Consider the following 26,267-nt stretch of genomic DNA (forward strand, 5'->3'; position numbering starts at 1 on the left):
AGCAGAGCAGGAGAGAGGGAGCCACAGCACAGCACAGTGAGAGAGTGTGTGTGTATGAGCGCGCCTGCCTGCCTGCCTTCCTGCTAGCCTGCCTGACTGTGTGAGTGTGTGTGTGTGTATGTGAGAGGGAGAGTCAGTAAGCGTGTGGATACTACTCCACCAGACTGCATGTCTCTGGCGACACTAGGGGAGCAGCACACACATTACAGAGGTAAGACACACATTTCCACCATTTTCTAACCATTTTTTGTTGTCTTTCACTTTGTTTGGTTGTAAGACAATGGCTTATTAGGGAGGGTGTGCTTTAGAGGAGACGTTGGTCTGTTTGTGTGCGTGTGCGTGTGTTGATTTACAGTCAGTGGTTGTGTCAGTGCTGTAGGGGAGAGAAAGATGCCTGTGTTCTGTTCCCTGGTCTCTACATCATGGAATCCCCTTCTCTTCCTCCTTCTAGATTAGGGAGGCTAAAGCCTCTGTATCTCTCTCTCTCTGGGGTGTGTTTATAATTTGCTCTCTTTGGATTTCTGATCTCTGTGTGTTTGAGAGAGTGAGGGAATGAGAGAATGGAATTCTTTCCTCTTTTCCTATTCCTCCTTTTCCTGTCACATTGGACAGGTCTGTTGTAGGAGGGAGAGAAATTAGGAGCATCTGGTTAGGGGAAAATTAGCATGAGGTGGGGGGTGAGAGATGGGGAGAGTTGAGGTTGAGGTTGGGGGGAGGGGAGAGGACTGGACGAGAGATGCTGCGAGAGAGAGAACGAGAGAGGATGGGGGGGACGGGGGGGGGGGGGGGCAGCTGAGAATGGAAGAGGAATCCCTCAACCCTCCCATGGGTTCTCTGGTCGTTCCTATTCAGAAGGCAGTGGCCATTCAGTACTATTGGGAAATATAAGCACACACTGATGAGCTACAGATGCAGATACAAACAGACATTCACGCACATTCAGATGTATAGATGCACACGCACGCGCACACACACACAAAACACACACGTTCACACTCTCACATCCCCAGTCAGCCATGTTAAGTGTGCTTCCATTATAAGGCTCTCACTTAATACATCTGTATCTCAGTATCTGTTAGCCCTGTGTGGTGAGCATGTGAAAATGGTCTCACCGCCAGTGCTAAGATAGATTAGTGTTTTCAGTCCTCGCATTATAGAGGCACACTATAAATCGAGGGCCAGAATTATGCTACCACTCCGTTCCGGGGTGCTCAGCTCTTGTTGTGAACCAGAACAGAACCGACATGTTGGAGAAGGGACGTGTGTGTGTGTGTGTGCGAGCGTGTGCGTGTGTGTGGGAGGAGGGGGAGAGGGAGCGCCGAGCTGGCATGTTTTGCAGTGCTGGACCGGCTGCAAGGCCACATATTGTTTGATACACATTCATGTTGAGACTGAAACAATGGCACACTAAATGTCAACAGACTCCATAGCTACCCACTATGAGAAAAGGCAACAATGGACTGTGTGTGTAAGTGTGTATACACAGAGTGCAAATTATACAGTGAAGTTCGGGGGCTCTCAATATTTTTCAGGCGGCCGCCTATAGCCCTAATAGTAAAGACCTGTCATTTAACTGTAATAAAAGTGTGTTACCTTTTCATTTGGCATGAATACAACCAGTCGTGATGTTTTAATCTTCTTGTCGAACAAATCACTTCAAAAGTAGGCTACCTGATAAATGGAAAGAGACATCTGTTACAAAACACCAAAAAGTGTAATGACATTCGATGATTGTCATTGGGTCTAGACTTTTGTAGCCTGAAGTAATTGATGTGTCTTGCTGACAAAAGGACGTTGTTGTAGAAAGAAAAATTGGGACACTTGAAGAGGGTCTAAGATATGGGGCTTTCCCAGAATGATAAGTACAGACCAATGACTGTGCAGCGACATGGGGAAAAAATGGTTTAAACCATGACACAGAGGTGGGAGTCTTCATTTTATTTAGATTAAGCTTTTATAAACAACAAATTACCATTATTTAGACACCATCCAAAGTTGGACTTTGTTGCATTTAGTGGTTCTCACCCACCTGGGCCCCCGTAATTCACGCTCTGTGTGCATGATAGAGAGATAGAGTGAAAGAATACAAATGTAGGGAGACAAAAGGCCTTGACTTTGACAAAAGACTAATCATTTCTCAGTTTGTTACTTTTTCTCTCTTTTCATTAAATGCTCATTGTTGCCTTCCATTCCCAGTGGCTCCTTCTAAAAGACTACTGAGTCAGTGGCCTAGTTCTGGTTACAGTAACAAGTGGAGAGGGTACAGTATAGAGGCCAAGACTGAGTGTCACACTTTATATTACTGCACTCTTGTTGTTTTGTCTGTGTCCCATAGGGTTCTTGTGCAGCAGATGAATTGTCTAGTCTACTAAGTATTGCTCACCTAGATTAAAACTCTGGTGCAAAACACTCTTCAGGAGGAGTGTAAATGATTAACGACTCATGATTAATGACTCATAACAACGTACAGGAACTCAAGTCCTTCTGCTGACCCAACCTAGAATTCCTTACAACCAAATGCCGGCCATATTACCTCCCAATGGAATTCTCGTCAGTTATCGTCACAGCTGTGTACATTCCCCCTCAAGCAGACACCACGACGGCCCTCAAGGAACATCACTGTACTCTATGTAAACTGGGAACCATATGTTCTGAGGCTGCATTTATTGTAGCTGGAGTTTTTAACAAAGCAAATTTGAGAACAAGGCTACCTAAATTCTATCAGCATCTTGATTGTAGTACTCGCGGGGGTAATGCACTCGATCACTGCTACTCTAAAATTCCGCGATGTATACAAAGCCCTCCCCCGCCCTCCCTTCGGCAAATCCGACCATGATGCCATCTTGCTCCTCCCGTCTTATAGGCAGACCCTCAAACAGGATGTACCACTGACTAGAACCATTCAACGTTGGTCTGACCAATCGGAATCCACGCTTCAACATTGTTTTGATCACCCGGACTGGGATATGTTCTGGTCAGCCTCAGAGAACAACATTGATCTTTACGCTGACTCGGTGAGTGAATTTATTAGGAAGTGCATTGTAAATGTTGTACCCACTGTGACTATTAAAACTTACCATAACCAGAAACCACGGATGGTGGCATTCGCTCAAAACTGAAAGCGCGAACCACCGCATTTAACCATGGAAAGAGGTCTGGGAATATGGCTGAATATAAACAGTATAGTTATTCCCTCCGCAAGGCAATCAGACCACGAAATGCCGGTACAGGGACAAAGTGAAATCGCAATTCAACGGCTCAGACACAAGATGTGGCAGGGTCTACAGGAAATCACGGACTACAAAAAGAAAACCAGCCTCGTCACGGACACCGACTTCACGCTTCCAGACAAACTAAACACCATCTTTGCCCGCTTTGAGGATCATACAGTGCCACCATCGCAGCCCGCTAACAAGGACTGCGTCCCCCCCCTTCTCCGTGGCTGACGTGAGTAAAACATTTAAACGTGTTAACCCTGCTGGCCCAGACGGCATCCCTAGCCGCGTCCTCAGAGCATGCGCAGACCAGCTGGCTGGTGTGTTTACGGACATATCAATCACTACCTATCCCAGTCTGCTGTCCCCACATGCTTCAAGATGGCCACCATTGAACCTGTACCATAGAAGGCAAAGGTAACTTAACTAAGTGACTACCGCCCCGTAGCACTCGCTTCTGTCATTATGAAGTGCTTTGAAAGACTAGTCAAGGATCATTTCACCTCAACCTTACCGGCCACCCTAGACCCACTTCAGTTTACATACCGCCCCAACAGGTTCACAGATGATGCAATTGCCATCGCACTGTACACTGCCCTATCCCATCTGAACAAGAGGAATACCTACAGAATGCTGTTCATTGACTACAGCTAAACATTCAACACCATAGTACCCTCCAAGCTCATCATCAAGCTGGAGGCCCTGGGTCTCAACCCTGCCCTGTGCAATTGGGTCCTGGACTTTCTGACGGGCCGCCCCCAGGTGGTGAAAGTAGGAAACAACATCTCCACTTCGCCGACTCTCAACACTGGGGCCCCACAAGGGTGCGTGCTCAGCCCCCTCCTGTACTCCCTGTTCAACCACAACTGCATAGCCATGCACGCCTCCAACTATATCATCAAGTTTGCAGACGACACAAAAGTAGGTGGCTTGATTACCAACAACGACGAGACAGTCTACAGGGAGGAGGTGAGGGCACTCGGAGTGTGGTGTCAGGAAACCAACCTCTCACTCAACATCAACAAAACAAAGGAGATGATTGTGGACTTCAGGAAACAGCAGAGGGAGCACCCCCTATCCACATTGAAGGGACAGCAGTGGAGAAGGTAGAAAGTTTTAAGTTCCTACACATCACAGACAAACTGAAATGAACCACCCACACAGACAGTGTGGTGAAGAAGGCGCAACAGTGCCTCTTCAACCTCAGGAGGCTGAAGAAATTTTGCTTGTCACCCAAAACCCTGCCAAACTTTTACAGATGCACAATTGAGAACATTCTGTCGGGCTGTATCACAGCCTGGTACGGCAACTGCATTGCCCTCAACCGCAAGGCTCTCCCGAGGGTGGTGGGGTCTGCACAAGGCATCACCGGGGCAGACTACCTGCCCTCCATGACACCTACAGCACCTGATGTCACAGGAAGGCCAAAAAGATCATCAAGGACAACAACCACCCGAGCCACTGCCTGTTCACACCGCTACCATCCAGAAGGCAAGGTCAGTACAGGTGCATCAAAGCTGGGACCGAGAGACTGAAAAACAGATTCTATCTCAAGGCCATCAGACTGCTAAATAGCAATCACTAACTCAGATAGGCTGCTGCCTACACTGAGACCCAATCACTGGCCACTTTAATAAATGGTTCACTAGTCACTTTAAATATTGCCACTTTAATAATGTTTACATATCTTACACTACTCATATATGTATATACTTATTTTTATACTATCTATTGCACCTCGGTTATGCCCCTCGGCCATCGCTCAGCCATATATTTACATGTACATATTCTCATTCACTCCTTGAGATTTGTGTGTAATAGGTAGTTGTTGGGGAATTGTTAGATTACTTGTTAGATATTACTGCACTGTCGGAACTAGAAGCACAAGCATTTCGCTACACTCATATTAACATCTGCTAGCCATGTGTATGTGTCCAATAAAATTTGATTTGATTTGAAATGTTTCCGATAGGCTGGATTGTGTGGATGATTGTATAATATGTTTTACATTATAAACTGGGTGATTCGAACTCTGGATGCTGATTGGCTGGCAGGCATGGTATATTAGACTTTATACCACGGGTATGACAAAACATGTATTTTTACTGCTCTAATTATATTGGTGACCAGTTTATAATAGCAATAAGGCACCTCGGGGGTTTGTGGTATATGGCCAATATACCACGGCTAAGGGCTGTATCCAGGGACTCCACGATGCGTCGTGGATAAGAACAGCCCTTAGCCATAGTATATTGGCCATATATCACACCCCCTCGTGCGTTATTCATTTTGTAATGTATTGCCAAGTGCAGCCTTCTTGGCCAGGTCTCCCTTGCAAAAGAGACCCTGTTTCTCAATGGGCTTTTCCTGATTAAATAAAGGTGAAAAATAATAACAATAACTGTAGCCTCGCATACTGTACCTATGGGTTAGGGTTGGAGGTCTGCAGTCAATCAGACTCCCTGTCCGGGAAGTTAGATACTAATCATTAGTAAAGTATTTTTGCAGCCCCTAATCTAAAGTGAGCGCTATTTATGCTTTATAAATACTTCATAAACGTTTTGAGTGACCAGTGTAATTTCTCACAAAAAAAGATGGACATTCCAACAGTACCTGGTAAAAGAATAATCACACAACACAGTATATTTAAGGAAATAAAAATACATTTGTGAATAACTAGCATACAAAAATGTAATGATAAATAAATGGTGAGCAAACTGTTACCGGGAAGATATACGGACAGCCCTTTTATAACCTTTAAAGGACACATTTGACCTCATACTTACCATTGCACAAGTGAAATTGTACAGTATATTGCACTTTTATAGTTGTATCTTGGTCAAAGGCTATGTTTGAAAAGAAAGGCCATGCCAAACCAGTTTTTCTTGAACATGCCATAACAATGTGCCTTGGTCCTGCTGTTTTTTTATGACACTACAAAGATCTATATTGTATCCTAGCAGCTCTTCCCTTCCATATTTTTTTCTCCAAGTTATCAAACAGCCAATGGTATGTATGTGCCTTGCAGTCTTTTTGTCAGGCCTCGTAGTTTTAACAAGCTTTAGTACTAGTTTTATGATTCCCTCTGTGTAGCGCCTCCATATATATCTGGACAGCATGGTTAGTTTATGTACTGAAACATTAAGAGCATACTCCAGTCCTGCACACTCTAAACAAGCTTGAATGTTTGTAAAATTGTCTGTGTCCCAAATGGAAGCCTATTCCCTATTTAGTGCACTACTTTTGACCCGGACCCATAAATAGTGTGCTGCATAGGGAATAGGGTGCCATTTGGGATTCAGACATTATTGTTAACAGTCTAGCGGAGTGAGTCAGACAGTGTTATTGTTGGCTGGCTGATTGATGCCAGAGGAAACTATGTTTATTCCTCCTCAACCGGAGCAACGTAACATAGCACTACATTCCACTCACTAGTGTACATATTTTGCCATGAGGCTGGGAGAAAATGTTGCAGTTTTACAGCTAATTTCCTGTACTTCTACACATTATTGGCTTATGACTTGTTCATATGCTATCTGGGACTTCCAACACACAAAAAAAGCCTTTAGGCCCCCCAGCCTCGCGAGTGCTGCGTGGTACGCCAGTGGTTATATGCATTCGATGGCAACATTGGCCATGACAGATTTAAACTACTGAAAAAGAGGCTTGCAGGTCATTTTGATGGTAAGAAACTACACATCTGTCTAATGGAAACTAGCTATCAGCAACATGCAGGGATGGATTCATTTGGATAAAGGTATATGACCCCTATGGGCCCTGGTCAAATGTAGTGCACTATGTAGGGAACAGGTGAAATTCTCACTCAAAACTCTCTGGCCCTGATAATTGTGCAATGTGCATCATCCCCAACACTGCTCCCTGATAGAAGGCACATGGACCCTGTAGAACCCTGTACCAGGGTCTGTGTCCCAAATGGCACTCGAATCCCTACTTAGTGCACTACTTTTGACCAGGGCCCATAGCACCAGCGCCCATAGCAGCCTATTCCCCATAGGACGCTGGTCAAAAAGTAGTGCACTTCATGTGAAGTCCATCAGTCAGTGCCATCCAGAGACAAAGGAACGCATCTACACACTACACCACACTAATGCATTTTAAAAATACTTCAGTCAATCTATTAGTATAGAATCTATAATAAAGATTACAATCCAAATGTGCACTTACTCAAAGCTATCTGCATCTCTACCCTCCTTGGTCACTCTCATGCTTTCTCTAGCACCTGATCTAGAATTAGTCCTCTGTCTCTCTGTCCCTTCACCATTACAATCCTATTCGTGAGGCAGGCCCCAGACCAGTTGATAATAATAACCTAAAATAACCACAGTATCTCCATACCCTGGAGGCAGGGCCCTGCCTGCTGTCTCCTCGGATACCAGGGAAGGCATCATTTCCTGGGTCACTGCCCTCTCCCCTCCCCCCTAAACCTTGGAGCCCATGTAGTCAGGCTGGGCAGAGCAGTGTCTGCTGAGGCCAGAGGAGGGCACAGATGTCTGGGGTAATCTAATGGTGGTGGGGGGTGGTAGTCTGACTTTGATGGAGACACTATAGGACAGGATCTATTTATGCACTAATGTTCAGCTGGAGCATCATAGAGACTAAAATGGCGTCTCAAATGGAACCCTATTCCCTATGTAGCGCAGTACTTTTCAACAGTGCCCATAGGGTTTTGGCCATATAGGGAATAGGGTGTCATTGGAACACACCCATATCAACATAATCACAACCCTGTCCCATGAGTGTACAAGACCAGGTAGAAATCAGAAATGTGATGTCTGGGACTAATACTGAACAGCACAAGCACTACAGACTGTATACAGCACTAGTGGAGGTAGTATAATTGATCACGTTGTTGTTATTATTGTTCTTGGTGAGCAAGACCACTCTGAATATTCCACATACTTCTCACTTATAGTAATTATTCTGAAGCAAGCACACTATTTTTCCTGTTACTGTTTGTGCACGTCGTCATCATGGTTGAGTCATGCTCCCGGGCAGAGCAGAGTAGTAGAATCTGGACTAAGAAGGATGTACAAGGGGCGTCATGACTAGTGATCCAGTTCCCTCTCCTGCTCCTCTGCTCTCCTGTGTCCCAGCCTTCTCTCTTTCCCTCCCATCCCTTCTAATGTCCCAGGCCTTCTACACACACACACACACACACACACACACACACACACACACACACACACACACACACTTCCTCACCTCTGCCCCATGCTGCGAAGCCCAGGGTGTGAAATCAGGCAGGGGAGCTTCATTGAAACACAGATTTAAAAAGCGACGTCTTTTAAAAAAGCAACTAATCCCTTTGAAAACGGCACATGTGGCATCGATATAATTCAGAAACAGTCATTCTAGTGTCAACATTTTTCTTAAAACTGCATTGTTGGTTAAGGGCTTGTAAAGTAAACATTCCACTGTAAGGTCTACTACACCTGTTGTATTCGGCACGTGTGACAAATACAGTTTGATTTGATCATTGACTACAAAGTGTAAATAGGATCATTTTGGTCATCAAGTCAGTGTCATCTAAAACGAAGTTTGGAACATCTGTGCGTCTCGAAGGTTGGGCTTTGATTTGACAATGTCCATTTGCCCACTAACATGGTGTGAACAGCTGCGGTGATTGCTCTCTGTCCAATAGCGTAGTGAGACAGACCTGCCTTGCAGCTCCGACTTTGTTTATATCAGACAACACACTTCGCACATTTTTTTAAACTTGAGAAATACTGCACCAAACACCTTTATAGATGAAAAATTGCACAACAAACACATCCTCAGCAAAAACCTCCAAATGAATTACAGATTTTTGTTGGCTTATTCTGGCTCATTCTGGAGATTTTAACTTCTGGGAAGTTAAATAGGCTTCCACATCTACAGTGTCTCATGGGGGACAAACATCATTAACATCACTAACCGCAGAATTGGTTAGGAAACATACCTCCAAGACTGAAATGTCATTTTTCAAACAAGCAACAGAAAAACACACGTGCCAATTGGCGTGTTCAGTAGCTCTTCAATAAGTAATTTTATTAGAAGAGACTGGGAGACATGAGAGGAAAGAAGAGAGTAATTGCGAGAGTAAAGACAAAATAGACAGTGATAGAAATGGATGATGGATGACAGCATCTTCCAGCCCATTTGTTATGAGTGGCGTTTAACCACACTGGAAGGAAGTGACATGGACACATGATGCAGACCACATAGGACCACATAAGCCTGGTTCTAACATGTGTCATTTGTCCTGATCTTCTGATTGTGCCCACATTTGTAGACAGGTGTAAACGATTAAAAGACACATTGTGATCTGATTCTGATCAGATATTTTCTGAGCACATCCGGAGGTAGTCAGGAACGCATTGTGTCTGGATATCTTACAAGTGGTCACAATGCGGACACAGTGGACGAATATGAGACACACTTTAATACCATGTGTAAACATTTCTGAAAATGTGGGCACAATCAGTATGTGGAAAAGATCAGGACAAAGGATGCATGTTAGTGGAAGGTACAAACAAGGTTTAGTTGCTTTAACATTGTGTGAGGAGATGATTTGCGGTGGTGGGATTCCCTTCCGCTGCAGATCTGTTCTTGTAGAGTAATTGCCCCATTTAACAGAGGCAGCAGAAAACCAACTCACAGATGCATGAAGAAGAATGGATCCACTGGGGGGAGGGAGGGAGGGAGGGAGGGAGGGAGGGAGGGAGGGAGGGAGGGAGGGAGGGAGGGAGGGAGGGAGGGAGGGAGGGAGGGAGGGAGGGAGGGAGGGAGGGAGGGAGGGAGGGAGGGACCAAGAGAGAGGGGGAGAGAGAGCCCTTCAGTACTGTATATGGTGTAAGTGACCAGACAAGAGAGGCTACACAGGCCTCCATATAATTTAACTGGGATACAGCAGGCCTCTGATGGAAGGAAGAAGCATGCAGTCAGTGTCTGTACTTTACTATCTCTGTACTTTCTCTATGCTGTGCTGTTCTGAATGACTGTACTCTGCTCTCTCTCACTCTCTCTACAGAGTAAGGCTGAACCAGAGTTCTGACAGAACTGCAGGCCAGGAGGACACCAGGACAGTGTGCGGCGGAGTGAGCAGACAATGTAAGACGGAGAACACAGAAAAGAGCAGGCTGTAGAGCCTGCCTGCCTGAGAGCGTCTGTGCCACAATGCACATTGAGAAATGGGCGAGCCCGGGATATTAGAACGTGTGCATGAAGAATGAATGTGTCTGTGAGTCTTGTAATGTTACAGTGCGAAACTGAGGGAGATCCCATCTTACACATACTGTACTGTACTAACACTTTGTTCTGTACTTATACTTATTGTGTTCTCAACTATGAACGTTTTTAAAAGTTGTGCCAATGATAAGTGCTTGAGAGCTGTTCACAAAGGGGTCAGCGGAGAGAGATAAGGTCTGCGTCACAAATGGCACCCTATTCCCTATATTGTGTACTACTTTTGACCAGGACCATTAAGGCAGTAGTGCTGCCCTATAGGGAGCATTATCGGGAATAGGGTGCCATTTGCAATATGGTGCCATTTGGGGCACACCCAAGGTGTAGGAGGGTTTAGTCAGAAATAGTGCACTATACACAATTTGGGACACACTTAAGGTCTTTGTCCATTTAGAATGTCCCACGTTATCACTGTATAATAGAATGTCATCGTTATCAGCATGTTGACACCATGTGTAACATTTCAGAGTGGTATTTTGGACAGCAGTTAGGACAGGGTTCAAGAGTGTTAACAGTCTAGACACTGATAGCCAAGACTCCATCCATTCATCCTCTATCTAGTCCTATTAAAAGATTAGGTTCAGGGACATATGTATCAAGTTTCTCAGAGTAGGAATGCTGATTTAGGATCAGTTTGGCCTTTTAGATCACAATGAATACACGAACAGGGGGTTACTGATCCTAGTTCAATACTCCTACTCTAAGACTCTTGATATATACGGCACAAGATCATGAGTCCTCTGGTACAAATTATTATTTCAGAATCTGGCAAACAATTCAATACCAAGTAGACTATACGGCGCATTCGGAAAGTATTCAGCCCCTTGACTTTTTCAAAACTTTGTTACGCTACAGCCTTATTCTAAAATGAGGGGGAAAATAATTTCCCCCTCATTAATCTACACACAATACCCCATAATGACAAAGCAAAAATTGGTTTTTAGAAGATTTTGCACGTTTATAAAAAAAAAAAATACAAATTTGAAGTAACACATTTACACATTTACAGTCTAGAGTCTTCCTGGGTATGACGCTACAATCTTGGCACACCTGTACATGGGGAGTTTCTCCCATTCTGCTCTGCAGATCCTCTCAAGCTCTGTCAGCGTCGCTGCACAGCTATTTTCAAATCTCTCCAGAGATGTTCGATTGGGTTCAGGTCCGGGCTTTGGCTGGGCCACTCAAGGACATTCAGAGACTCATCCCGAAGCTACTCCAACGTTGTCTTGGCTGTGTGCTTAGGGTCGTTGTCCTGTTGGAAAGTAAACCTTTGCCCCAGCCCGAGATCCTGAGCGCTCAGCATCAGGTTTTCATCAAGGATCTCTCTGTACTTTGCGCCATTCATCTTTCCCTCGATCCTGTCTCTCAATTCTTACCACTGAAAAACATCCGCACAGCATTATGCTGCCAACACCATGCTTCACCGTAGGGATGGTACCAGGTTTCCTCCAGACGTGCCGCTTGGCATTCAGGCCAAAGAGTTCAATCTTGGTTTCATCAGACCAGAGAATCTTGTTTCTCATGGTCTCAGAGTCTTTAGGTGCCTTTTGGCAAACTCCAAGAAGACTCTCATGTGCCTTTTACTGAGGAGTGGCTTCGGTCTGGCCACTTTACCATAAAGGCCTGATTGGTGAAGTGATGCAGAGATGGTTGTCCTTCTGGAAGATTCTCCTATCTCCACAGAGGAACTCTGGAGCTCAGGATTGCTCAGTTTGGCTGGGCGGCCAGCTCTTGGAAGGGTCTTGGTGGTTCCAAACTTGATGGAATGATGGAGGCCCCTGTGTTCTTGGGGACCTTCAAAACTTTTTTAGTAACCTTCCCCTGAGTTGTGCCTCAACACAATCCTGTCTTGGAGCTCTACGGATAATTCCTTCGACCTCATGGCTTGGTTTTTGCTCTGACATGCACTGTCAACTGTGGGACCTTATATAGGCAGGTGTGTGTTTTTCCAAGTCATGTCCAATCAATTGATTTTATCACAGGTGGAGTCCAATCAAGTTGTAGAAACATCTCAAGTATGATCAATGGAAACAGGATACACCTGAGCTCAATTTTGATTATCATAGCAAAGGGCCTGAATACTTATGTTAATAAGGTATTTCTGTTTTTATATTTCATAAATTTGCCCAAATTTCTAACAACGTGTTTTCTCTTTGTCATTATGGGTTATTGTGTGTAGATTGATGAAGATGTATTTTTATTTAATACATTTGTGAATAAGGCTGTAACGTAACAAAATGTCTAAAAAGTCAAGGGGTCTGAATACTTTCCGAATGCACTGTACACTAAACTATATTGTAGTGTTCAGCCATTCCTAATTGAATTGTTTCCATAAGACCTACATTCCCTGATACACTGCAGAAACCTTCAACAAGTGACTCGGGTATCTATCAACTGGCTGATGATAGTATGGCCTGTTTTGACATCTCCCATGAGCATTGAACATTATGATATTGTGGCCCCATTATAGCATTATTTGAGAGTTGTTCAGAGTTTTGTCAATGAAGCCCTTGTCATGTAGTTTCTGCCCTATTTCAGTAAGTGGGGTAACTTAAATTACATTTTCATGTTCATTTGGAAGACTAAGTCCGGGATTCAATCCAAGGCGAGTTGTAGGGAAGCGCATTGGTCTGTCTTAAATGCACCTTTTAAAGGCATTCTTCCCGATGTTCACGAAGATCACATTCATAGTAGACGTCGCAAATGTTGGCTGAAGTGTATATTACCTTTAAAAGTCAAGAATGACTCGCTTCTCTAAAACAAACCTTGGAGGGCTTTATTTAATCTGTGTTGCTGAAGCATTACGCGATGGTAGCATTTGTCGGAAATTACCAATTGAGCCGACAAATGCAGAGTTTACCATGACTGCAGTCTCCACTAACATTTGCCATTAAATTTCCATCCTGCTGTAACTCAGAACTTTCGAACAGAGCCCTTAATCAGTAACCTTCCGTTGGTCCAACATATGACGTGGCCCCTGGGGACCTCACCCTCACAGTGCTGGTCTTCCTGACACCCATCAGGGGCCAACATGGAGAAGGGCAGGCATATGGCCTCCACAGAGGGGACCCAGATGAGAACAGATTATTATTATTATATAGTGTTCCAGCCAGGTTACAGATTATAACACCCTGCTCACAAATATGAATACATACAATGGGCCTTACTCTGTGTTACCTCTCTGAAATAATTATCGTTGTAGTATTCACTAATTCTAGCGTTTTTAGTATAGTATAGTCCCAGTCGGCATTAGAAAAAACGTTGCAGCCCCGCCCGCCTGTGGGGAAAACAACCTGTGGATACCTACAGTAGGCCACAGTAAAAGCTTAACCTTTTTCAAATGCAATTTTCTTCTTGTCTGCTTGTTTTCATCAATTACAAAACTCCATTTAAGAAAAGTACAATATGTCCAAAGATTACTTTTCAACATTGCATACTCCTGAGCATTCTCACTACTTAATATTGTCGGGCTGCCCTCATGCCCCTTTTCATGAAAGTGCTAGCAGCCATGTGAGTGAGTGAGTGCTAGCTAGGTACTGTACCAACCGGACATTAAGCTAGCCAAGACCAGCACATTAAGCTAGCCAAGACCAGCAACACAAACAAACAGACTTTACTAAACAAGTTAAATGTCTTACCTGTGATGAAATGTTTTCCACACACATAGCTACATGTAGCCTACTTGGACACCGGTTCCCCACATTTCCCACTCTCCCACGCCGATTAGCCTGAAGCCACTGGGCTCTTCTCGTATGCTCTATTTCCCTATGTGGGAGCATTGCGAACCGTCGGTCGGGATTTTGGACCTTGTTACATGTAAATTGAACAACACAGAAGCTTTCCGGCATGTTTGTTGAAGAAGTTGGCTCTTTTACAACGGGGGTCAATGGGAAAGAATGTGTGTTTCCCCCAATTTGTATCGTTTCAATGTGCAATGTACAGGTTAGTCGAAGTAATTGAGGTAATATGTACATGTAAGTAGGGGTAAAGTGACTATGCATAGATAATAAACCGTGAGTAGCAGCAGCGTAAAAAGGGGGACAATGCAAATAGTCCGGGTAGCCATTTGATTAACTGTTTAGCAGTCTAATGGCTTGGGAGTAGAAGCTGTTAAGGAGCCTTTTAAACCTACACTTAGAGCTCCAGTACAGCTTGCCGTGCGGCAGCAGAGAGAACAGTCTATGACTAGGGTGGCTGGAGTCTTTGACAATTTTTTGGCACCACCTGGTATAGAGGTCTTGGATGGCAGGAAGATTGGCCCCAGTGATGTACTGGGCCATATGCCCTACCCTCTGTAGCACCTTGTGGTCGGATGGCGAGCAGTTGTTGCAGCTGTACAGCTTTTTGAGGATCTGGGGACCCATGCCAAATCTTTTCAGTCTCCTGGGGGGAATAGGTGTTGTCGTGCCCTCTTCACAACTGTCCTGGTGTGTTTGGACCATGACCCGCTCCACTACAGCCCCGTTGATGTGAATGGGGGCGTGCTCAGCCCGCCTTTTCCTGTAGTCCACCAACAGCTCTTTTGTCTAGCTCACATTGAGGGAGAGGTTGTTTTCCTGGCACCACACTGCCAGGTCTCTGACCTCGTCCCTATAGACTGTCTCAACGTTGTCGGTGATCAGGCCTACCAACGTCATGTCATCAGAAAATGTCATGATAGACACGCAGTCAATCAATCAATCAATCAAATGTATTTGTAAAGCCCTTCTTACATCAGCTGATGTCACAAAATGCTGCACAGAAACCCAGCCTTGAAACCCCAAACAGCAAGCAATGCAGGTGAAGAAGCACGGTGGCTAGGAAAAACTCCCTCCCCAGTCGTGTGTGAACAGGGAGTACCGGAGGAGACTAAGCGCTCACCCCTGATGGACACCCGTGTTGAGGATCAGCATGGCAGATGTTATGTTTTACCTACCCTTACCACCTGGGTATTAAATTAATATATTCAGTATTCAATCAATCGATATCTTTATTGTCCTTGATTGGGAAATGTGTAGTGCAGTCAGGGTTACAACAATAAAAACAACATTAATTCAAATGTGTGACAACCATCCAAATAATATACACATAAGATAAATAGTGAGATTGGTTACAGTCTTAAAATCATAAAATTGGAGCAGTTTAAAGGAGGCAATCAGCAGTTTCTCTATAGTACATCCATTTGGGACTTAGAAATGAATGATATGGACCCATTGATTCTTGAAGAATATAACTTATAGCTTAAGAATATAGCCTCATGATCTTAGATCAACTGTCGTACCCCATCAGCACCCATACGTTTGTTTTACTCCACTGTTTGTAAACGAAGTAAACGCAAACAAATACTGTATAACCTCAAAATGTGATGTCCTGGATGGTCACTCCTTAAATCCATAGATCTGTCTATGAATTTGACAGTGGTTACATTTCTACAGCCCCATCCCTCAGCTTCCTACAGAGACAGTAGAAGGGTGAACGATGTGTCATTGTTTCAACTGCTGATTGCCGCTTTAAGTATTCTAGTATTCCTATTTCAATATTCCATTGTAGTGTTCAATTCATATATTCGCTTGTTCTAGTATTGTAGTATTTACTATTGTCATGGAAATTCTCACACTGGGACACAAAAAGTCAATCTTAAATGAATCATCCTTTATTTGTCAGCACGCTGGAGAGGTTCCATCCAACTCAATGCACCATAGTACACAGCTTTCCCTGGGCAGTCCCAGCAGTTGTCTTATATACGGCTATACACAGACAAGTTATATTTGCGTAATTAATTCATCATTACCGTTTTGTTTCATTGATGTAACCGAGCAATAGTGGTTCATAACATGTGTGACAGACCAATACCTCACGAGGCTTCTTCTCTTTAAGCTGAGATCTTGAAACTGAGATATCTTTTTCGTTTCTCAAAACAAGGTCTGGGCGTACTGCCAAATTGCAGCTACTGATAGTGAAGACTTGATCAGTCAGCCACTTGCATGAACACAGAAATTAGTTTATAGAACAGCACATGAATAGAACACAGAAATGAGTTATAAGAAAAACACAAACATTAAAATTTCAATGTTTCAAGGGGCACATGGTAGAACGGCCCACCCAACCAATCAATGTGACCCTTGGTGCAGTGGTTGTTGCCCCGCCCCCCTTCTGTTGGCACCATTGAGATGTACTGTATCATAGCTTCGCATGCTCTAGTCTACTCTATGAGTGGGTTCCATCGCCATTCTGAGTCACCTTCCTCTCACACTGCCCCGCTGTGTGTGTGTTTGTGTGTGTGTGTGTGTGTGTGTGTGTGTGTGTGTGTGTGTGTGTGTGTGTGTGTGTGTGTGTGTGTGTGTGTGTGTGTGCGTGTGTGTGTTGATTTGATTTAAACACATACTACCGCTTGCTAATCAGGAAACTCTTGGGCATGTTGTGGTGGAATCTCATTACAATTGCTTTATGGGAACCTGGTAAAATTATGTTTATAGCTAGCCACTGAATGGGTCTGAATTCACTGTCAGTATGCAGTAAAGCTATTACCACTTTTGGAGCTAACTAGTGCTCTCAAATCGTATCTTGATGTCGATAGCAGATGGGAGTTGTATTCATAACATTATTAACTTAACTAGCTAACATACCTTTTGAGAAAACAAGTTCTATTAACAGTCTAGATAGCATTAAAAAAAACGTTTGGTGGTCAATGAGACTGGTAGAGGTAGTCAGCTAATCAGCTGAGCTAGCTAACAATGTAAAAAAAAGTATAATTTTGGATTTAAAAAACAGACTCTGCATTTCAGGAACCATAGTAGTAACTACTTCTGGTGCACAGTAGTAAGTACTTCTGGTGTTCAATTATTAAGCCATTTAAACATTTATTTTTTGGCTTCATGCGGTTTAAAAGTTAGCTTGTCAGAGGTGCCGGACTCAACAGTAGTTGATATGCATTGGAGCGCTGCGATTGGTTGCCCAAAATTCGTGGGCAGGGCTTAGTGAAGGGTCAATTCTGACATCTTTATACACCTTTGCCTTTGACCCTTCGCTCAGCCCCATCCATAATTTTGAGAGATCAATCACAGCACTCCAAAGGATAGCAACTGTTGTCGAGTCCGACACCTCGGACAAGCTCTGTTTCAAACACATGAAAGCCAGTGAGGGCATCTAACTTCCTGCAATTTTACACATTTTGCCATGGGGCAAATAGAAACATTTGCAGTTTTATAGCTTATATCATGCTATTCTACACATTTTGCCATGAGGTTAAGAGAAAATGTTGCTGTTTTAAAGCTATTTTCCTGCAATTCTACACATTATGTCATGGGGCAGAGAGGTAAATCTACATTTTTATAGCTAATCTCTTGCTATTCTACAGTACACATTTTGCCATGAGGCTGAGAGAAAATGTAGCATTTTTAAAGCAAATTAAAGCTAAAATATAGGTTTGTTGACTGTGATAAGGCATTGGATTATGAGTTGTCTTGTAAACTAAATGAACAAATGCAATAGGCAGTGCCGTGGTGCATTTAGCCACAGAAGCACAATACAGTCATAGAAGCCTCAATATAGTCACATTCATGGATTATTGGGGTTGTGGCTTTCAGTTAGTTATTTTTGGCAACCCATCCCGTGAGAATGAATGTCATTCCAGTTCATCTATTCTGTGATATTTCATCACATCTCACTAACCCAGTGCACTGCTTGCTATGAAATCTATCTGATGATATTTCCATGTTTAGGTAAAAAGAGCATAGAAAACATTTAATAGTAAAAAAAAAAATGTGTTTTTGCTCAATCTGATTGGGTGGGCCTGGCTCCTCAGTGGGCCTGTGCCTATGCCCTTGCAACATACCCATGAGTTTCATGATTAGCAAGGGAAGTCTGTGTTTAATTTCATTGTGTTAGATCATTGTGAGGGAATTTCGGCAGTGGTTGAATGGAGAATTGGGCTTCCCTAGAAAATGTCCAAGATTGCAACAGTAACCAAGGGGGGGGGGGGGGGGGGGGGGGCTTAGAAAATGGTCACCTGGGACCACCCATACATTAGATGCATGCAGCATGCATAACTGTAACTCACTTGGGATAAAAGCATCTGCTAAATTACATATATTTGTGTATGTTACCTCAGGTACACTGTGTTCGGTGGTAGAACCAGACTGAATAAAGCATGATAGGGAGGTAGCTGACCAGCTGACCCACACAGCACCACCTCAGCATGCTGTGGCTGCAGCTTACTCAGCAGACATACTGAAGTCCGGTCCTTGTCCCTGTCACAGACATACTTCAGTGCATGGGCTGCCTCCCAAATGGCACCTTATTCCCTTTATAGTGCACTATTTTTGACCAGAACCTTATGTGGTGCCATTTGGGGCACATGGACTATAGACTCCCTCACATCCAGTACATCCAGTACTTCCCTTGATGTGGCAGTAATTGTGAATAAACACCACGCAGCCGTCATACCGCTCAGGAAGGAGACACGTTCTGTCTCCTAGAGATGAACGCACTTTGGTGTGAAAAGTGCAAATCAATCCCAGGAGAACAACAAAGGACCCTGTGAAGATGCTGGAGGAAACAGGTACAAAATTATCTACAGTATATCCACAGTAAAACAAGTCCTATATCGACGTAACCTGAAAGGCCGCTCAGCAAGGAAGAAGCCACTGCTCCAAAACTGCCATAAAAAAGCCAGACTATGGTTTGCAACTGCACATGGGGACAAATATCGTACTTTTTGGAGAAATGTCCTCTGGTCTGATGAAACAAAAATAGAACTGTTTGGCCATAATGACCATTGTTACGTTTGGAGGAAAAAGGGGGAGGCTTGCAAGCCAAAGAACACCATCCCAACCGTGAAGCACGGGGGTGGCAGTATCATGTTGTGGGGGTGCTTTGCTACAGGAGGGACGGGTGCATTTCCAAAAATAGATGGCATCATGAGGATGGAAAATTATGTGGATATATTGAAGCAACATCTCAAGACATCAGTCAGGAAGTTAAAGCTTGGTCACAAATGGGTCTTCCAAATGGACAATGACCCCAAGCATACTTCCAAAGTTGTGGCAAATTGGCTTAAGGACAACAAAGTCAAAGTATTAGAGTGGCCATCACAAAGCCCTGACCTCAATCATATAGAACATTTGTGGGCAGAACTGAAAAAGCATGTGCAAGCAAGGAGGCCTACAAACCTGACTCAGTTACACCAGCTCTGTCAGGAGGAATGGGTCAAAATTCACCCAACTTAATGTGGGAAGCTTGCAGAAGGCTATCTGAAACATTTGACCCAAGTTAAACTATTTAAAGGCAATGCTACCAAATACCAATTGAGTGTATGTAAGCTTCTGACCCACTGGGAATGGGATTCTGACATTATTCTGACATTTCACATTCTTAAAATATGTGGTAATCCTAACTGACCTAAAATAGGGAACTTTTACTAGGATTAAATGCCAGGAATTGTGAAAAACTGAGCTTAAATGTATTTGGCTAACGTGTATTTAAACTTCCGACTTCAACTGTATATGTAGCTAAAATAATTGAGGGATATCTGAATTATCTTAACCTGTCAAAAGTGAATCCCTGCTCTGCAGTTTGTCTTCTCAGATTGAGGACAATGTGCATTAAAGAGCAACTGCCCCTAAAAAACGACTTTTCAAACAGCTTATGTGGCCTCGGTATGAGTCAGAAACATTTACTCTACTGTCAAAATTGACTACAAATCAGAGAGCCAGGGTTACGCAACCCAGGGTTACGTAACCTTGAGTTCTCTTTCAAATAATCGTTTTGATGTATCACATGTGGTGATATGGCCAACTCCCATATCACAAGAAACATGCTCTCTGAAGCCAGGGAAGTCCCAACATCAGTAACCCTCAGAGGGAGTTCACACCAAGAAGCTGCAGAAAGCCCATAGGGAAAAAACATATAACAAAGTGAGGGAAACCCTAATAAATCTCAGTATAATGAGACATGTCCCAAACACATTGCCCAAGAGGTCAACTCCTCTGTAGGAGACAGCCCTTCCCTTGCCATTATTAATCAATATAATGGTCCCAAGGATCAGGCAGGATACAGTCGAAAAGGCCCTCTTCTGAGGGTGGTTTCTAAATGAGCAAAGAGCATGACACCCTTGCTCTAGCTTTCTTATAATTCAAGTAGATGCGAACCGCACGTACTGGACAACGATTAGGCTACAGGCGAAAAGCCATAGGCTCCAAGGTGTGGCAATGGATAAAAGTCATCCCTAGCCAAAGATGCGGTTAGGTACATTAACCTGAAAAACCCCTGGGCAGACTGTGCGAACAGTGGCTGGTAGAACATAGTCCACGCATATGCTTATGGCAGTAGTAAAGCAAAAAAAGGAGGAATATGACATTACCAAGCTTTTCAGCGGCTAATAGATGCTGTGAAAAAGATTGTAAGCACAATAGTCACACCCCAGGACGAGCTAAAAGCTTAGAGACTGGGCGTAAGCGACATGCCCCACTTAGAGACTGCACCACAGTTATGGATAATCTGTATCACTGTCGGGACCTTGGCAGGCTGAGAACGTGTCAAAGGGACCTTAACAAGATTAACCTTCTCTCCGTCCAAAAGGACACAGGACGTGGACAACTGATTGTGGGGAGGAACAATCTGTATAGTCACACAACATCTCCACGACAAAAATGCACCAACTGTAAAACCATAGTGTGCATAAGCAGCTGGCACTCTTTTCCACGAGTCTCGGGCCTGTCTTTCATTTTTTTCTTCTGCCTGTGCCCCGAAAGCTAAAGCATCTGGGTGAGGATGGAGAATTGCTTTTTCTCTGTAGGATATAATTCCTGCATAACAATAGCTGCCAGGACTGGTCGTAGGCAGGGTTGTAACTGCTGACCGGGAAATCACTTGTCATCGAGGGCTCGAAGAGGACCAAGGAAAGCATGTGGTCACCATGTTATGGGTCTCCCCTATTGGATCGTGGCTTCTACCAGGCTACAGTAAGACAATCTGGAAAGATACGGGAAGCAGGCTTTCTCGGGAAAGAGGAACCAGCGCCATGATGCATGACGTCGGGCAATATATCTGAAGGACAGTTACATAACTGGTATATCTTGGCCCCGTTCCATGGAGGAGGGTTGTCATGAGCAAAGACGCTTACTCAGCCACACGTGCGATGGGGAGATAGAGCAGGCAGCGGCCCAGTTGCGTGAACCAATCGCTGTAAAAACATGACGAGGAAAAGCCAAAGCTTTGTGGGCTCGGGAGTACCAGAAGATAGCTGTCTAGGGTTCTGACGCCTGTGAGGGTGCGGTCCCCCTGTCTTTTCCCTGAGACCCAGAAACTAAAGTAAGGAACAACAATACTGATTGATTTCTAGCTCAATGGAGAGTGTTCTCCATAACAGAGCTAAGTCGTCTTCGCCAAGTGGAGAAAAGAAAACGCCCCTCAGAATCCCGAAGAGAGAGGGTAGGGCAGAGAGCTGTAGGCCTTGCTGCACTTCATACATCCCATAGGAGGGGTAGAGGGGCAGATCCTTGCTGTGGCTGCAGCGTAAGACTGCTTCCCTATAGGTTTGGCCTGGTTCAGTGCCTGAGTCTTGGCAGACTGCAGCATCGCCAGGGACCTCAGTCCCCCAAGGCCAGCTTGTTGCCCCCTCCCAGCTGTGAGGCTGGCGCGAGCTGCAGAAGCCAATGGGCTGCCACGGTGCCCAAGTCTGTGGGGCAAGCAGAAATTGAAGGCTTCAACTCCTTTTTGCACATGTCACACTTCTGCCACATTGAAGCGACAGTGGGCCTAAACAACTGGGGCATCCAGGAGGTCAATTCTCCCTTTGTCTGTTAAGCTGGATAACCTCAGCCAAAGTGCCCTTTCTCCCACCACCGCTAGGCTCATGGTACAACCACAGCCTTGGATGGCACTACAGGACGAATGGAGGCTCAGGTCTGTAATCAAACAGATCTCTTCCAAAGCATCTGGGTCTAGGGTCTCCTAGTTCAGTTGCTTCCTCACCTCCTCCAGTAACTCATAAAATAAGCCAACAATAAAGAGGTCACGTTGAGGGCCTTGTACGTTCTCTGAAAAACGGAGGCAGTAAAGTGCTCCGCTTTCCTAGGGAGTGAAGCGCTGGTGTTGTTAGTAAAACAACGAAAGGGGCTGAAGTGTCGAGCCAGTGACAGCTCCACCATGGGAGTGTTGCCTAACCCGGATTCCTTTATATTGTGCATGTCCAGCTCCGGGGTAAGCTTAGCAAGAATCCTGCGAGTGAGGGGTTTATTCCACAAGCTCTTATTTTCACTGAGGCAAGCTGGTACTGCGGGAAGCAGTTCCTTTATCGGGCTGTATGGGACTGGAGTCGCTTCCCATCGTTCAGGTCACTTAAAGACCTGATCCCCTACAGAAGACGGCCACTCGATGTTGAGTCAGGCAGCAATCCACTTGCAGACATGAAGGAGCCCAAACTCCACTGGAGGAGGGGCAGCTCCGCTGCTCTCGGGCCATCAGGTGTGTGGGCCTGAGAGGGCGGGAGAATGGGGTCGTCAGCGCAGGAGTTGTGGACTATCTCGAGGAACTCCATGAGATGAATTCCATTGTCATCCTCTTCATCCCCTAGCTCACCTTCCACTGACACTAGTCAAGTCTATCCATGACGTTGCCCTAACTGGGCTCGTTTACTGAGAGCTGAGCCTCAACTGTCGCGGAGACAAGAAGGGCTATCGAGATAGATGCACGTTTCAGCTTCCTCTTCTGACCTGGAGCTGTATCCACAAAATGCCTCAGAGTAGAAAATTGGTCATAAGTGCTGAGAATAGAGACATTTTACCTCTACTCTTATGGGTAAAAATGAAAGCTATGCATGACGCCTCTTTAGTCATAAGAGTCCCAGCTAGTCCCACCTAGCGTATTCTAGCTAGCAGCTGCTTCCCCTTACGAAAAAAGATTGCAGTCAGAGTGCAGTGTACTGTAGTACAATGCAGTATAAATGCAGTTAAAGTGAAGTTTAACTACAGTTATTCTGCAATTACTGCATCCAAAATACGTCCAAAATAATACATCCAAAATACCAGTCGATTGCAGTTACTGCACTTTTACTGCAGTTTCCAAATGGCAATCTTGTTTTTGTAAGGGTCATGGTGAAGGTGTGCCGTGGCTAGCTCAGTGCTGGCTGAAGGAAACCGAGTGACCGAGTTAGCCTTCAGAAAGAGTGCTCCCGTGACCGACGGTGCCGTGAAGGCAGAGAGGGTTGGTCTAGCTAACACAACGGGTGAACGAAACTAGGGAGCTAGCAATGCTACTATGTTGCAGGTAAGGTAGCCTTGCAGCATTGGCTAACAGAGTCTCAATAGCTAGCAGTGACACTGGCTACCAACAGAGACTGAAATTTCTACTCAAAAGCAAAAACTGTCCGGTTAGTACTCAACTTCTCGACAGGGTCTGAAGAATTACGCTCAGCGACGATATCCTTCAACCCACATGAAAAAATACTACAGTTTACTGTAGAATGCTACAGTATTACTATGTAATTCTGTGGTAAACTGTAGAATACTGTAGAATTCAATACTACACACTTTAGTATCCCTCGATCATGTGTAGTACTTAGAATGTTATATTATACTTGATCATACTTTTGTAAATACTACAGTATTATCTGCAAAAAAACACTAGTAAATACTACAGCAATGTCAGCAAAAACACTACAGTCTGTGGTAACTGGTTTGGGCTGGACCCTGTGTTTGAGGCAGATCAGGGACAGGGTGCGGCCATGCTGCATCAGCAGTGGAAACTGGCCCCCCTACAGGGCTGTCCCTAAGGCATCCACATGGACAGGTGTGCCACAGTGAGATGGACAGGTGTGGCGCTGTGGTGTGCCACTGTGGGACATCAATATTGATGTTCCAACACCACGCAGAGATCTGAGATAAGTCTTTAACAACACACCGACTCATCTGATCCCACGGTGAGCCCTACCCTGCTGCGTCATGGGGCAGAGTGGTAGGAGACCCTGATGGGATTAAGCACTGGGGAAGGCCAGTCAGTGACACACACACACACCATACACACACAGCAACATGTAATTGGGGCACTTTTTGAATTTGACCTTCAAAGTATCCTGGATGTAACCTTTGGTGTAATAAGGTCACTGTCAGGGGATCAGCACTGTGTCAACTGATGAGTCGGATGATCATCACTGTGAATATTGTAAATAGAGATGATCAAGCTGTGTCTTTGTCATCAGATTCCTATTGATGTTTAATGGTGGCAATAATGCAGCCTGTTCATGTTTCATAAGTTCAGCTCCCTATTCCCTATACAGCGCATTACTCTTTACCATGGTCAAAAGTAGTGCACTGTGTGGGTAATAACGTGCTATTGGGACACAGCCTGATAGAAGGAATCAGACTGCTACCTGAAACTACTACAGCAGGGGAGTAGTACTAATTTATTGCTTAGCAATGCTGACTGTGAGGACAACTTGTGTATCCTACACACACACCATATACCAGAGACAGACTACTGTACATTGATTTATGATACAACCAACACAGTGAGCAGGGATGGCTGTTACTAAATTCTCTCACATGCACCACCAAGCAGACTGGAGGGTAAACCTGTTTTATGACCCTATGACACACACGCCATCCCTATGGTCAGCACATAATTGCAGTTCCTTGAAGCACACACCAAATAACATTAGTACTGGCTGCAAACCTAACAATGGACAAAGCAATGTCCCCTCGGTCTCTCTCTCTTCACACTATCTTTTTGTCCCACCCCCTCACTGTCATGTGCTGCCTAGCAACTGCCACCATAAATAATATGTCTGTGTGTGTCTGCGGTGTGTGTGTGTGGATGAATCTCTCCTTCAGTATACTCTTTTGTATTGTCAGCGTGCCAACTAAGATCTTCTCCCTTGAATAGGATTTTATCTCTAGTGCCTGTATGTATTTGGATTCATTAGGAACCAAAACTTTCTTCTCTCTCCCCACCACAGACAGACAGACAGACTACACAAGGCCTAGCTCAGAAGCCCTATCATGGCATCCAACAACACAGCAAGCATCGCCCAGGCCAGGAAACTGGTAGAGCAGCTGAAGATGGAGGCCAACATCGACAGGATAAAGGTGAGAAATTAGGCCTACATCACTGGCTAAGAGGACGTAACAGATATAGGAGAAATCTGTAGCATCCCTGCCCAAAAAGATATAGCAACCTTACCGAAATAGGAGGCATCACTTGCCCTTTACATTACAGCATGGAAGACATTGTAACATTGTGATAATATAGTAACAACAGGTTTTTTATTAGCACTTTAGTCTGTGAGTTCATGTAAAAGTACCAACCAATCTGTTGTGTGGAATCTAACTCAAACTGTGTGTGTGTGTGTGTGTGTGTGTGTGTGTGTGTGTGTGTGTGTGTGTGTGTGTGTGTATGTGTGTGTGTGTGTGTGTGTGTGTGTGTGTGTGTGTGTGTGTGTGTGTGTGTGTGTGTTGTCCTGCTCTCTTTCACTACAGGTGTCCAAAGCAGCAGCAGACTTAATGTCATACTGCGAAGCCCATGCCAAAGAAGACCCGCTCCTGTCGCCGGTGCCCGCATCCGAAAACCCTTTTAGGGAGAAGAAGTTCTTCTGTGCCATCCTGTAAACAGGATGTGGTTTATTTGGTCTGCTCATCTTGGGACATGAACGAGGACGTTCAATATGTAGACATCTTCTAACAGGAGGGCTTGGTGAAGTACTAGTGCCCCTTTCTCTACAATGGCACCTAAAAGAGTGCAATTAAAAACCACAGAGTAACACGTTACCATTTACAGAGGTTAAGGGGTGTGCAGCATGTTTGATGGATTCATCTGTGTAGTCAGATTACAACA

General features: G+C 44.6%; 1 protein-coding gene across 1 annotated transcript; it reads left to right on the forward strand.

The window, feature by feature from the left end:
* On the forward strand, positions 1-26,267 carry LOC139374964 (guanine nucleotide-binding protein G(I)/G(S)/G(O) subunit gamma-2). The gene is made up of 4 exons (XM_071116249.1): positions 1-211; positions 10,246-10,325; positions 25,393-25,522; positions 25,913-26,267. The coding sequence occupies exons 3-4, from the start codon at positions 25,436-25,438 to the stop codon at positions 26,039-26,041; spliced, it is 216 nt and encodes a 71-aa protein (XP_070972350.1). The 5' UTR covers positions 1-211; positions 10,246-10,325; positions 25,393-25,435; the 3' UTR covers positions 26,042-26,267.

This window comes from Oncorhynchus clarkii, chromosome 19, assembly GCF_045791955.1.
Source record: "Oncorhynchus clarkii lewisi isolate Uvic-CL-2024 chromosome 19, UVic_Ocla_1.0, whole genome shotgun sequence".
NCBI classification, from domain to species: domain Eukaryota; kingdom Metazoa; phylum Chordata; class Actinopteri; order Salmoniformes; family Salmonidae; genus Oncorhynchus; species Oncorhynchus clarkii.

Excerpts from the sequence above, each read along its gene's own strand:
- LOC139374964 (XM_071116249.1), top strand. The coding sequence starts at position 25,436 with ATGGCATCCAACAACACAGCAAGCATCGCCCAGGCCAGGAAACTGGTA. Across the intron at positions 25,523-25,912 it reads CCAACATCGACAGGATAAAG|GTGTCCAAAGCAGCAGCAGA; the intron begins GTGAGAAATTAG and ends CTTTCACTACAG.